Here is a 14,804-nt window from a genome sequence, read left to right as displayed (position 1 = left end):
AGCACAAAACTTGTGGAGGCCCCCCTCTCAGGGCTCTCCTGTACCTGTGTGAGCCTGGGAGAAGGGGCCGCCCTCAGTGTTGGGCTTTGGAAGCCTTGCTTGCCCACTCGCATCCTGACCCTGACCTGCTGTGTGCCTAGTCCATGCTTGGTTGTGTGTATCAGTTGCCTGTCCCTTCCTCAGATGACCCCCAGGGTCACAGTGTGGTCCTCACACTCATCTCCTCTACACTTCTCTTGGTCCCGTTCTTTCCTTTTTGACCTTTGTGCTCTCCAGGGAAATTGTACCTCTTACAGGACTTAGCATCTCTTCTGTGACTTATCCCTACCCACTCACTTCTCCTCTAACACTCTCTCAGCCAGAGTGTCTCAAGTTTAGCTCTTTGCCCTGTGTGTAAGTACTCCTGCCCCCTCCCCACCACACACAGGTGGAGGATTCATCAGGTAATGATATTAATTATTAACAATCTCTTAAGGGTTGGTGAGCCAGGCTCTGATCTAAGGAGATAATCTTAGATGTGGATGATTTCATTGAATCCTTACAAGAGTCCTGTTAAACAGATGCAATCATCCTCATGTAATACTCACTCAGAGAGGGTAACTTGTGTAAGGTCACACAGCTTGTAAGACCCTTAAAAGAGATGTTTTATCCACCTCTGAATTCCCAGGACCTAGCGCAGTGACTGACATTGATTATTGAACGAATAGATGCGTAAAGGGAACCTCTAGGGGTGGGGTGCCTGGGAGGTGGGTGGCTCTGTCCGTTAAGCCTCTGACTCTTGATTTCGGCTCAGGTCATGATCTCAGGGTCATGAGATCAAGCCCTACTTGGGGCTCCACCAGGCTACTTGCCCCTCTCCCTCTGCTCCTCCACCAACTCAGTAGAATAGAATAGAATAGAATAGAATAGAATAGAATAGAATAGAATAGAATAGAATAGAATAAAATAAAATAAAATAAAATAAAATAAAATAAAATAAAATAAAATAAAATAAAATAAAATAAAAATCATCTTTTTTTTTTTTAAAGGAACCTCTAAACTTTTCCTAATACTTGTCAAACATCAATTAAATGTGCACTCAGCTTTGTACTGGGGGTGGGGTGAGCTGTTACTAAAGAATTATTAGATATGATACATGTTCTTAAGGAACTTAGGACACACATAAAGAGACAAACATGGAACATGTGCACAACCGAATCAATAAACTTGCAGTCGTGTGGCACAGGTGATAAAGCTTGTAGGTTTCAAAGGAGTAGCCATTACCATGAGGAGTAGCCCGGCAGGACCTGATGTGGATTTTGGAGAGCAAATGTATTTCAGGGCATGGTTCTGGGGGACAGGCTGGGGTGTTAAGGTTGCAGGAGCAGGAAATGGAAGCCACCGAAGGCTTTTGAATTTCTTTTTATGCCCTGGTGCTCTGTGAGGCGATGGCCTCTCTCGTCTTGGGTTAGTGTTCTGCAGGGTGAGAGGATGGCCAGGAGGGCTGTTCTCTCTTCCAGCTCTGATGAGGTGGGTCAGCCCCTCAGCCCAAAGGCTTGGGCCAGGCTTTGCGGGTCCCGTTTGTGAGAGGCCCACAGGTCCTCCAGAGATGGGAGATGGGAACGAGGTCACTAAGCCAGGAGATGCGTGTGGGACACCTTGCATCGAGGATGCTGAGGTTACTGGGAGAACAAAATGTGTCTGTGCTCACTCCAGCCTGAGATCATATCCGGTTTGCGCTGCTTCTGCTGAGTCTCTGAGCAAAGGAACCCAAGCCTCCCTCCTCTCCCCTAGGACACCAGCTTTCCACTCCACCCCACCCCATCAGGCTGAGGATCAGTAGTTCTGGGATCATCATTGCTGTTTCCCCAGAAATAAACCCTAGGCCCCCCCTCCCAGAAGAAGTCTTAAAGGACTCAAGACTCCCCCAGTGTTTTCTCTTTCTTCCATGTTAGGCTGGGTTGCTGTCATGACACAAGTTCATTACTCTGCGTCCTTTTCCCATCACCAGAGCTTGCAGAGCTGATGGTCCCACCTCTGTGGCCTCCCAGCCAGAGCCCTCTAGCTGGTGGAGGTGCCATTCTGCACGTCCAGTCTCCACCTCCTCTTGGTTAAGCTAGATTAATTGTCTCATTCGTTTATTTATTCATTCGTTTGTTTTTTCATCCAGTAAGCATAACTCGCATGCCCTTTATGTATCAGGTCTTTGGTGTCCAATGTAATAGCCATTAGCCATGTGTGTCTATGGAACACTGAAAATGTGACTAGTCTAAACTAAGATGTGCTGTGTGTGAGTATAAAATACACACTAGATTTCAAAGACGTAATATGAAAAAAGATGTAACATATCTTTTATATTATTAATTTTTAAATTGATTATATGTTGAAATGATATTTTGGATGTTTTAGGTTAGATAAAAATATATTATTAAAATTAATTTCACTTTTTTTTAGAGACCTTTTTATTTTGAGAATTGTAGATTCACATACAGTTGCATGAAACAATACAGAGAGAATCTGTATGCCCTACTCCTGGTTCCCCAGATGGTAACATCTTGCAAAATTATAGTACAGTATCACAACCAGGAAATCAACATTGATACGATCCATCAACCTTATTCAGATTTCACTAGTTTTACACACATTCGTCTGTGTGTAGTTAGTTCTATGGGCGTTTTATCATGTGTTTTATATTTTTTATTTTTATCTTTTTATAATGTAGCTACCAGAATCTTCTAGATCACATACGTGGCTCCTGGCGTATTTCTGTTGGGTAGGACTACTCTAGTCCTTGGTTGCCAAGATGTATGAAACAAGTTTCTTCTTTTCTTTTTTTAAAGATTTTATTCATTCATGAGAGACACAGAAAGAGAGAGAGGCAGAGACATAGGCAGAGGGAGAAGCAGGCTCCATGCAGGTAGCCCGATGTGGGACTCGATCCTGGGACTGTGGGATCATGCCCTAAGCCAAAGGCAGACGCTCAACTGCTGAGCCACCCAGGTGTCCCAACAAGTGTCTTCTCAAGGAGCTCTTAGGAGAGAAAGGACGAAGCTTGTAAACTCTGCTAACATGTTAAGGGCCGCGTGGGCTGGGTTTCCAGGCAGAGAGACTCCTAGGGCCTCAGACCATGTGGAAGCCTGTGTCTTACTTAAATGGATAAAGGAGGCTAGTCTTTTGACACAGAATGGGGGCTTTAGTCTTTCCCACCTGGCTCCCCCTTCCTCAACCCCACCCTCTGCCATGCCCCCTCCTTCCTCTGCAGAGTCACAAAGGGTTACCCCAGTGTCCCACAGAGCCAAGCGTGGGGACCACTGCCCAAGGCTGAGGATTTGAATTGAGTCTTTTATTATTATTATTTTTAAGGTTTTATTTATTCACGAGAGACACACACACAGAGGCAAAGACATAGGCAGAGGGAGAAGGAGGCTCCCCGATGTGGGACTTGATCCTGGGACCCCGAGATCATGACCTGAGCCAAAGGCAGATGCTCAACCTCTGAGCCACCCAGGTGCCCCTGAATGGAGTCTAGAAGGAAGAGTATGACTCTGCCCTAGAGGATTAGAGAGGCAGGATCCATTACACCAAGGGTGTGGTCGGGTAGGGCGGCTGTAACAATGTACCACAGACTGGGGGGCTTCAACAGGAAGTTACTGTCATGCGGGGCTGGAGGCCGGACGTCTAAGACGAAGGTGTCGGCTGGGTTGGTTCCTTCCGAGGCCCTTGAGGGAGAATCTGTCCCATGCCTGCCCCGTCATTTCTGCTGGCTTGCCTGTCACCTTTGGCATTCCTTGGCTTGTAGATATCTCCCTTCATCTTCACAAGGCGCTCTCCCTGTGTGCATGTCTGTGTCCAAACTTCCCCTTTCTGTATGGACACCAGTCATACTGGGTTAGGCACCCCCACCCTCCAACCCTGGGCATGTCCTCATCCTAATTGAACTCATCACATCTGCAATGACCTATTTCCAAATAAGGTCACCTTCACGGGTGAGGACTTCAGTGTAGCACACAGTTCAACCCCTAAGAGTCCCAGCATCCAGCAGGAGCAAAGGCTGGCGCGGGAATGAAATGATGGGGGGAAGTTCAGCCGGACGGGGTTCCCCAGGTTTGGGAGAGAATGTGGGCTGCTAACCTCAGAGAATCTGGGTGGTGTCATGAGATGGAGAAGATAGGATTAGTGGGAGCTCTTAAAACAGAGCAGTTGGCAGGAATGTGTGCATGAGTGTGTGTGTGTGTGAGGGGACCACCCCGCATGTCCCCCATGTCCGAGGAGGCAGAGGGTCTCCACCCTGTTCACTGTGGTCCTTAGTGGGGGGCCTTAGTGCCAGAGGACAGCTGGAGGGCTGTGTGTATACCCCAACCCCTCTGTCACCCCGTGCTCCTCCTGCATCAGCCCCTCTTGGAAGGGGAGTTGTGGAGCGCCCGCCCAGCACCTGACATTTGAATGTGGGCCTGGAGGCCTCAGACTCCTCTGTGGCTCATAGACGTGGGGACAGGGTGGTGGTGGTGGCAAGCTGGTCTTTGAATTGTGCCTGGAGCTTGTCTGGTGTCTGCCTCTGACCCCTCCCATGGCTGGCTGTCCCCGTGTGCACCCTGTCACCCCCCACTTTGGCCCTAGCACTATCAATACTCTGGCCCAGCTGCTCCTTAGGCAGGGGCCTTTGCAGAGCCATGGACGGTCTCAGAATCCAGGAGCCTCTGCTCCCTGGGGCCATGGGTTCTTGGCCTAGGGTTCTCAAGGAGGCCAACCCTCTGCCACCTGTAGGGTAGCACCTCTGGAGAGGATGGTACGCCCCACTCCTCTCTGCCCTTGGGAAGCCCCCACCTGCTGCAGCCTTTCTGTTGCTCCAAATAAAAGTCCCCGCAGGTGAACCCTGTGGATGATTCCACTTCCCTTTCTCCCAGAAAGTTCTTCTGGGGGGAATGTTACCATCTGTCCCATGAGTCACTGGTGAGTCAAGAGTGGGGCCAGGCTGGGTGAAGGAGCACGTGCAGCCTGGTAGTTATGCCCATTAGTCCCACTGAAACAGCTTCCCAGCTGTAGGCACTTCCACTTTGACCTGGGTGGGAAGGTCCTGGCACCTCCTTGGAGAGGCCTTGTCTGACCAGCACCTTCTGTAGATCAGAGCTGGGGGGGCGGGTGGGAGAGGGCCTGGCGCTCACAGACTCCAGGCTGCCTGGCTGAGTTCTGGACTCCTCAGAAGATGATGTGGGTCCCACCTCCCTCTTAGGTGGCTTTATGGGAGTACAGAGAGGTGATGCTGCTTCTCCGAACTGATGCCCTGTCCTGCTACCTGCACTAGCTCACTCGGCCCTAAACTGCTCAGAGCCTCTTGCCAGCCCCAGAAGAAGCCATAATACCCCCTCAGGGCCGCCATGGGTGCTGCTGCTCTCCTGGAACATTCTTCCTCGGGAGCCACCTGCTGCCTCATCCCCCACTTCCTATCCTGCTCCGTGACGGCCCCTTCTTGGAGAGGCTCCCTGACCATGCTGTGTGGATGAGCACCCCTCAACACCCACCCCAAACCCCTTATCCTCCTCGCTGCCCTTTATTTTTCCCATAGCGCTTGTCAGCCTCTGACCCACTACACATTGTGTCCCCTGTTAGTGCATTGTCATCACGTCTGTCTCTGGTAGAGATTAAGTGTCACTGGGACAGGACTTTTTTCAGTTGGTTCATTGTTGAATCCCTGCACCCAGCCTGGCAGGGCTGTTCGATAAATATAGAATATAATAAATAGGGACACCCAGGTGGCTCAGTGGTTGAACATTTGTCTTTGGCTCAGGGCGTGATCCCTGGGTCCTGGGGTCAAGTCCCACATCGGGCTCCCCAAGGGGAGCCTGCTTCTCCCTCTGCCTGTGTCTCTGCCTCTCTCTATGTCTCTCATGAATAAATAAATAAAAATCTTTAAAAAAAGGGCAGCCTGGGTGGCTCAGCGGTTTAGCGCCGCCTTCAGCCCAGAGCGTGATCCTGGAGTCCCGGGATTGAGTCCCACGTCGGGCTCCCTGCATGGAGCCTGCTTCTCCCTCTGCTTGTGTCCTTGCCTCTCTCCCTGTCTCTCTCTGTGTCTCTCATGAATAAATAAAATCTTTAAAAAAATCTTTAAAAATATAACAAATATTTGAGATATACCTACATCTATAATAAAATAAAACTAGTGTGAAAATAAAGGAAAAATATCCTCGATCAGCTGCGAGGTCCAACACAAGTGACTTGCTGACGAATGATGGAAAAGTGGTTCTACTTTTTCTTTCACAAACTTGCTGTGACGGGAGGACTTCGTTCATTCTCTTTTCCTCTTTTCATTGAACCTTATCTGCCAGCTGGCGGGAAAGGGCATCTCATCCTCGAAGTGCCTGCCGCCCCCCCCCACCTGCCCCACCCTCGGTTTGCGTGGATCAGATCAGCTGGGGGTCCCTGAGCCACCCCAGCCTGGGTCAGCCTGCTCACTTCTCCCTGGAGGCTCCTGGAGCCCTGGGTCCTGCCCCCGGGGCTGCCCCCTGGCTGGGGCCTTTTTGAGGCCCTGCTGTCTGCTCAGAGGGGCTGTTGGGGGGGAGCCCCAAACCACCACAGCAGGCTTCCCAGGTCGGGCATCTTCTGCCAGCAGCCCCCAACCTGGCCCTGAGGCCATGCCTTCCCCTCCTGGTTCTCAGGGAACCGGGAAGGTCTCAGCCCCTGCAGCCCATGGGGCGCTGAAGGAAGAGGAGAGAAAGCCCAGCTCCCTTCTTGGAAATGGAGACAATAAATAATTCAGTCCGCCCACAAAAGTTAAGTACTGATGTTTTCTGAATGACTTACTTTTATTATTTTTTTTGCCACGTGGAGTCAACCCAAGTTTAGCCTGGAGCAGGTCAGGCATGGACATTCCCACTGTCTGTGTCATTTGGGGGGCGAGTGGGTGAGAACGGGGTGGTCACAGGCCCTGGGCTTCCTGTGTGGGCTCGTCTGTGGGGCAGGAGGCTGAGGGAGGCTGAGCCAGGCCCCCAGGACTGAAGGCCCTCGGGTGTGCCCCCCACTGCACAATCTGGCACGGGATCCACCAGGTCATGGGTGGCACAGTGACTGAAATGGGTGTCAGGTCTCCTCCAAGCTCCCACTGGCTGCTAGGTCACTTCTCAGACTATGCCTCGGTGTCCTGGGCTGTGACGGGTGATGCACACTTGTCTCAGGGGCCCCAGGGATGGGGTGGGGGTCCTCAGACTGCATCTGGTCTGCACGGCATTTCCACCCTGAATTCAGGGACAGCATTTGAACAGTGGGGCTACCTGGACGCCCACAGAGGGTGCTGGGTGGGCCCCGAGGACACAGCTCAACTCCGTGATGCTTTGGTCAAGGACTCTGGAGACATCTGAGACAGCTCTTCTCGCTTGAAAGATGGGAACTGAGAGCCACGAAGGTTTGCCTAAGGTCATGCGGCTCATTAGCGGCCCGTCTGGGTTGACCAGACAGCCACTCTGACAACCATCGCTATCCCATCCCTCAGTTTAGGGGCTATTGATTATCAAGGGTTTTATTAAAAATTTGTTTCTCCTTTCATTTGTCTCTTTCACATTGACTTTTCCTTTTTATTTTTATTTTTTTGCTGTTTTTTTTTCTCTCTCTTTGTTTTGACTTTGAAGATTAAACATGCCAATTGGTGGTCTTTCATTGTCCATTCATATTTCAGGGCAAGCCAGTCTCCGGAAGGTTCATGGGAGCTCTGTGAGGTGGGCATTGTCTCAGGACAGTGGTTCTCAGCTAGGGGTTTGGCCTCCCAGGAGGGACACTTGGCAACACTTGGCAACTATTATCTGGAGACGTTTTTGATCATCCCAACAGGAGGATGGGAGATGAGGTGCTCCTGGCATGTAGAGGGTAGAGACCGGTGGAGCAGGGGGTGCAGCTCTGCACCGCACAATGCACAGTTCAACCCCACAACCCAGACTGACCCAGCCCCAAATGTCAGCAGCGCCTGGTGGAGAAACCCTGTGCTAGGACAATGGGGCGACACAACCCTCTTCCTAACCCCCCAACCTTTGTTTTCTTTTGACCTGGTCTGGTTTCCTCCCCATCCCACCTTTGCCACCTAGGGGTGGGTAGGGTATGGGGTGAGTGGGTTTCACATTAGGTCTCCGGGTATGACAGAAACTACAGAGCTTCTAGGGATCAGCTCCCTGGAGCGCAGCCTCGCGCCACATGTGGGGTGGGCTGGCTGAGGGCCCACACGGCATGGGCTTGAGGGGGCCTGCATGGGCGAGTGTGTGTGGGGTTGTCCAGCTGCTCCTCCTACAAACCTAAAACTGTCCTCCCACATTCAGCCCCACTTTGCATTCCTACCCTCAGTGGCCCCGGCCCCCTGATTCCAGAGCCTTCTTGGGTGGTGCTCAGGGCATAGATTGGCTCCCTGTAAACCCAACTGGGTCCCACTCTCTCGGGTCTAGGGGAGTGAATTGCCCACGTGTTTTTCATCCCCCACGGCGCTGTCCCTGGCCCGTCTATCGCCTCCTCTCCATGCTCACATCCTTCTCTATTCCTTTGCTGTCCTTGCATCCAGGGACGGGGCAGGAGCAAGGATAACCCTGTGTGTTGAGTTCCTCATCTTCAACCAGGACGTACACATGTGTATCCTTGTGCCCTGGCGGCCGATTTCGTGAAGGGCTCTGTGGGTGCCTGGCCCCTGGGAGGGCAGGGTGCTGGCAGCCCCCCACCCCGCCCCCACCAGGATAAGTCTCTAGTGGGGGGGTGGCGGCCACGTAGGTGGTAGCAGAGCTCTACAGCCTTGACCTTGCTAAGCCTCAGTGTCCCCGGGTTCGTAGCTCTGCTGGGCGGAGCGGAAGAAGGGGATGGATGTAAGCGAGGGGAGAATGCGGTGGGGGCTGTGGTTCATGATGGCCCCCCGCTGGATGAGGGTGAGGTCGGCGTGAGGGTCTCATGCCTGGTGACGATGACAGAGAGGTTCGGCGGTACATGGGTGGAAGGCAGCGTGTGGGCCTTGGGTACCGACTGCCTCGTTTTCTCGCCAGAGGCCCTCACTTTGGTTGGCAGAGTGGTGACCAGCTGGCCAATTGGACGGGGCTCCCTAATGTCACGGACGACCCAGCAGTGCAGAGCGGCAGTGACTCCAGCTCCAGGTACAGATGGCGGTGGCAGGTGACCGGGGAGGGGGGCAGCCCGCCCTGGGGTGACCTCGTAGCCCCTGACCCAGGGGCCACCCCCAGAGCTACTACCCTCAGGGAAGAAGCAGGCTCAGCACCAGGGCTTGAAGCTCACGTCTCCTGTGACAGGAGGGTGAGGGCTAGGACCCAAGCATGACAAGTAGGGACTCCGTGGCCTCTCTCTGTGAGTGGGCAAGCGGGGAGGGGTGTGGAGGGGTGCTGGCAGCTCTCAGGCTTCCATCCGAGGTGCAGGCTCCCGCTCCATCCCTGCTGCAAGGATTTGGGATGTCAGCCCACAGATGTGTGTAGGTTTGCACATGGAGGCATCAGGGTGGGGGTAGGCCGTGGGGTCTGCTCCCCTGGTACCCACCATGCACATAGTTACTACTCTGCCCCCTGGGCCAGGTGACCTCAGTGGGGGGAGAACCGTTCCCATCAGGATGGGGCCGAGACTTGACCTTCATGCCATTGCATGGTTACCTCTTGCCCTACCGGCGTGTTTGGAGCTTGATCAGTAATAGGGGCCTCCGTGTGCCCAGGAGCCCAGTGTTTGTGGAATGCATGAAAATGTAGTGTCCTGGGGAGGGGGGCGGGATGCTTTCTCCAGGTGTGGCTGGAACCTGCCAGCTAAGGGTTTCCAGGGGCCAATTCAGTTGTTTGGTCCCTTGATTCTGCTAAGCACATGCACTGATGCTCAGGTCCGTTTCCCTGGGAAAGAGACCTGAATTTTTGCCTTTGTCAGTTTTGACACCAAAACATGGAATTGACCCTGTAGAGGAGAAGTTCATGTGTTTTTTCAGGGATCCTCAATATGTATGATTCTGTTCAGTGCTTTTAAAAGTAAACATGTGCTTCCAATCTCAGAAAAATGTCAGCAGAGGGGGTCAGGGGGTGTTGGGCAGTGTTCCCACCAGACAGACCTCAGGGTGCAAGCCAGCTTCAGGGATCCAGATTTTCTTCTGGGTGGTTCGTTCCATATATGTGTGGTGGGGGCTCTGGCCAACCACTGGACCCCTGGGAAGTCACCCAGTGAAAGCAGGGCGTCCAGAGTTGTCCCTTCCAAGCATCTCATGTCCACATGGGGGGTGGTCTCTAGGTAAGGTCTCAGGTGTCTGCCTTCCTGGGGACGACTCTTTGAAGAGCTAACTGGGAGGGCTGGCTAGAGGGTGCCAATCAGCAGAGCAAGATCGGACAGGCCCCTGGGGGAGACGCCAGCCAGAGCTGTGCTTGCACCTTGTCCTGTGGCCCGCGGTCTTTCTCTCTCCTCCTCCTCTCTCTCTCTCTTTTTTAAGATTTTATTTATTTATTCATGAGAGACACACAGAGAGGCAGAGACACAGGCAGAGCAGACTCCCTGCAGGGAGCCCAATGTGAGACTCGATCCCGAGATGGGGATCACGCCCTGAGCGGAAGGCCGACACTCAACCACTGAGCTACCCAGGTGTCCCTCTGCTCCTCTTTCTCAGGCTGCTGACTTCTCTGCCTCTCTGCCCAACCTCTTCTCCCCAGTCTTTCTTCCTGCCACCCTTTCTTGCTCCCTGTCTCCTGCCTCTCTCCCACCTCCTTTCTTCACTAATCCCTCCTTCACTTTGCCTCCCTCCTCCCCTCCCCCAGTGACCGAGGACAGCTCCCCCCCATGCTTCCCTGTCACCCCCCCCATGCTTCTCTGTCACCCAGGGGGCAGAGTTTAGAGCCACCGCTGGCCTCTACACATTTGGCTTTAGCACAAAGGCACCCTTTATCCAGTGTGCTCCCCAGCTCAGTTGATTTGCTTCTGGAGAGCCACCACTGGACCCCTGAGCCCCCCTTAGTTAGTCACCGAACAAATGTGATGAGCGCATATCCCAACTTCTTCTGGGGTGGTTCCAATATCAGATGGCAATTTCTGGTTGACCCCCACCTCCCCCTGCCCCCATCCCCATGTTACTATCACATATGTGGGAAACCATAAAATGTATGGTTCCCATGTGTGGGAAATAATGGCTAATGTAATTAGAACTGAACTGTATGTTGGAGATTTTTTGTTTTTTAAAATTAATTAATTAGTTTATTTATATATATTTTTAACCTCAGTGTAGCAGTAGTTCCTGCCATCTTTCTAATGGGTAGGATAGCTCCTGGCAGCGCATTTGCAGGGCTCGGGCAGGATCGAATGCTGCTGTGGGATTTGCTCTTCAGGATAAAAGCAAAGCATCTCAATAACAGCTCTCCACGCCAGAAATGTGGGATGTACTTTGTGGTATCATTCAGCTACTGAAAAATGCAGTGCATGCCCTATTTTGTGATCTATAGTTGTAAGATGTGTCGCAGTGAGGTAAAGTATGTTATTTATTATCAACACAGTTGGAAGGGAAGTTGAGAAATGCCGTATAGAACCAGCGGATAAAGAAAGGCAGGAAAAGCAGATGACTGATCAGTTGTGTATTCAAACAGGAGCTGCAGGAGAAAGGGCAGGTCCAAGTGATTGGTCTGGAAAACTCTAAGTAAGACCACAAAGAACATGCAGGCCAGACAGTGCTCATAATGGCTGCAGTCAGGTCTTCTCATTGGACAGGAGTTAGGGGACGTCCAGGCCTGATTGGAAAGCGTGCGAGTGATAAAGTATACACCGACATACAGCTTTATTAATTTCAAGTGCAGGCCTAATGGTGTCCAGTTAGAGTCCTTAGGGGAACTGTCTCAGTGAGAAGATCAGAATAATTTTTAATTGGCAAATGCTGCTATTGAAGCGGGTGCCTTGAATAACCGGGAAGATCTCGAAAGATAGCTCTCATCTGGGTATGTGTTCGAGTTATGTGTATAATGTTTCCACTTCCCCCACTAGGCAGTGGTCCGGCTCCTGGTCCTTTGAACCCCTCAGCACCCAGTCTGGCAGCTAGCGTGAAGGAACCCAGTTGACGTTAATGGAATAGAAGAATGATGCAAGCAGGCGCATAGTAGAGGCTGCTGGTACAAAAGCAGACCTACATGTCGGCGTTCCCGGATGTCTTCCTTTGAATGAATCTGTCTCTGACACAGTCTTTGAAAATTAATCCCGGAGGGCAGACACTTTGAATCATAAACCCCTTCAGAGTTTGGAATGATCAGAGAACGTTCTCTTGAGAAGAGCAGGTTACTACCTACCCTACTGGACCATCTGGGCCTTCTGGGCGGCTGGGTGGGGGAGGGGAGCCTGTAGGAGGGGGAGGGGGCTGGCTCAGAAGGAGGGAGAGAGCAGTGAGGGCAGTTCATATACTTCTGCAGTAAGTGCCCGAGAAGCCCTCCCAGACACCTCCCACAGGGCATCGTTGCAGCTGTGGAATGGTAGATGACCAGGTGGGGAGGGCTCTCGTCCTCCAGTCCTCCAGGGCCAGCCTGCTGCCTCCCCACTGCCCTCTGGCCAGGCCCCCCACTGCCTTCCCAGGGACTGGCCAGAGGGCAGGGGGGCGGCAACGGCGCTCTTGGTGGTTGAGGTCCCGCAAGGTGGGCAGTGGGGCAGCCGCTGGCTCAGCCTGTCCCAGGGAAAGGACCGAGTGTGAGGGGCGGAGTGCAGCTGGGGCCAGGAGCCCGCTGGGTGCTGACTCTGAGCCGGGCCTGCACCACAGCACAAAGGGCTTTTCTCAGCTTCTCCCACCAGGACCCTGCTCCACTTCAAGTGCTTATCATCCCGCCAGGGTCCACCTCCCACCCCTCCTCCTCCTTGAAGCCTTTCTGGAGAGCCCCTTTCACTGTACCTTCTGTAAGAAGCTTCTACACGGGGGGCTGTTTCTGTCGTTTCACACGCAGACTGTTCTCCAGCAAGTGCATGTGAACTTCTTGGTGTTCGCTCAGGCATTTCCCAGATCCTGAGAACCGACCTGGACCACCTGAGCTTGCATCTCCAGGGCCCTCCAGAACCTCCAGTTCCAGATGCAGCCCACCAGTGGCCTGGCCGGTTGGCCTCACCGGCCCCTCACCCAAATTCTGCACAGCCTTCACCCTCCCGGGCTGCCCGTTCCTCCCCACCCGTTCCTGGGATAGCATTCTCCCTGCGTGGCTGGGCTTCCAGGTTAGGGCACAAGGGACTTCCCAGGTGGGAGGTGGCACGGCCAGGGGAGAAAAGAGCAAGCCCCAAACTGATGATTTGAGAGACTCTGCTTCACTGAAGACTGAGCTGGGTGCATGTCTAGGGCCCAGGCCGGAGCCCCTCACTCTGGGAGGAGGCCTGGGTGTGTGTCTAGCAGGTGCTGTGCAATGTGGGGGTCGGGGTAGTCATATTTCAGAGCTGGAATTCAGTTTAGCATTTCGTACGGTGTGTTCAGGTGTTCCCTAATTGTTTCATGACGGTGAATAATTAAGTAATAAATCGCATGGCACAGGCTCCTGTGCCAGGAGCTCTGCGTGGAGGTCTGAGGTACTTTGGGGGAGGGGTAGGCCTTGGCTGGCATCTCAGCAGGCGGCGCCCCTGGCCAAGTGCTGTGAGGCCTGTGTGCCAGACACGGTGCCAGGCACCCGCACCTGCTCCTGCACGTCATCCTCACCCTCCAGTGCTTGAGGTCATTGCCCTCATTTTCCAGGTGAGGAAACTGAGTCACCACTCAGAGGTGGTGGATGCTGGAGCCAGCACAAACTGCATCCCATGTGACTCCAGGGTCCCAGGGCTGAGAGGCCATGCTAGACAGAGGGATCCTTCTTCCTGGGCTGTGCACAGGCCAACTGGGTAGGGTTGGGGGTTCTGCTCCATGTCTAGGGTCTCTCATCCCCCCCATCCCCCATCTGCTGTGTCTTTCCCCCACCTGCCCTGCACTTAGTGATTTCTTGATGCTTTCCTCTGACAAATGCTTCCTTGCACCTGCTCCTAGAGGTTCGGCTTTTCAGAGAGGAGCCCTGGGGTCAAGGTTACCCAGGGGTGGTTGGGTGGAGAATTTTCCATCCTGGACTTGCAGGTGTGGTGACAGCTGTGGCAAGCCTGGCACCCTCATGCCTGACCTGTGAGTGCAGCTTAGCATTAGCCTTTCTGGTGGATTGTTAAGTCTGTGGGAAAGGACAAAAATAAATAAATAAAAAGAGGGATGAAGGCTCCATCCAACTGGGAAGAATTGGGAGAATGTTTGGCAGGATATCCTGGGCTGCATGCCGGAAAAGCAAAACAAAGATGGTGCAGCTTCCCCATCTCCTACATACCTGACGTGGGCCTCTGGAGGCTGACGTGGAGGGTCAGCTTGTTGGCAACCAGAGACTTGTCAGGTGGCATTGTCCCCTGAGTCCCCCTGGCCCTCGAGCTTTGTGGCCCTCAGTTAAGTCTGAATTGAGTCTCCAGGGCAAGTAACCACTTAGGTGAGTGGTTCTATGCCTCAGTTTCCCCTGTGGTTAAACTCTCACCTTGCCTGATCACTAGTGGGGTCCCCTGAGAGGACATTCTGGGTGGAGCTGGGTCCTGACTTGCTTCCCTCTTGCTTCCCTCTCTGGGTCTCGCTTCCAGATCAAATGATCGAGGATGCCTACCAGGGCCATAGCCCGGGTCAGCTCCCAGAATGGCAAGGAAGAGGGGGCTGGGGTCAGGTCGGGAGGACCCAGCATCTATCTGATAAGCAGTTTAGGGGTGCACAGGTGAAGCCTAGCCTGTATTTCCTACATCGATGGCCGTGAAGGTTGCGCTGGGGTAGGGGCAAAGGGGTTCATAGAGGCTGCCCTCCCTATACAGGCCTCCTTGGGTGGAGCATAAACCTTTCC

General features: G+C 53.1%; 1 protein-coding gene across 5 annotated transcripts in view; it reads left to right on the top strand.

The window, feature by feature from the left end:
* The window catches only part of ST8SIA5 (ST8 alpha-N-acetyl-neuraminide alpha-2,8-sialyltransferase 5), a 59,137-nt gene that overhangs the window by 9,562 nt on the left and 34,771 nt on the right, over positions 1-14,804 (top strand). For 3 of the 5 annotated variants that reach the window (XR_011996245.1, XR_011996244.1, XM_025997055.2), the window contains exon 2: positions 8,982-9,089. The exons of 1 other annotated variant lie outside the window; for it this stretch is intronic. Coding sequence is in view for 2 of the 4 variants with exons in the window: in XM_025997055.2 (XP_025852840.2) it covers positions 8,982-9,089 (108 nt within the window). In the remaining 2 variants the exon portion in view is untranslated. Of the gene's footprint in view, positions 1-7,570; positions 7,686-8,981; positions 9,090-14,804 lie in introns of those variants that run through there. One more of the 5 variants, XM_072732288.1, reaches the window with a different exon arrangement.

This window comes from Vulpes vulpes, chromosome 13, assembly GCF_048418805.1.
Source record: "Vulpes vulpes isolate BD-2025 chromosome 13, VulVul3, whole genome shotgun sequence".
NCBI classification, from domain to species: domain Eukaryota; kingdom Metazoa; phylum Chordata; class Mammalia; order Carnivora; family Canidae; genus Vulpes; species Vulpes vulpes.
The sequence above is the reverse complement of the archived record's forward strand: the minus strand, read 5'-3'. Positions and strand labels throughout refer to the sequence as shown.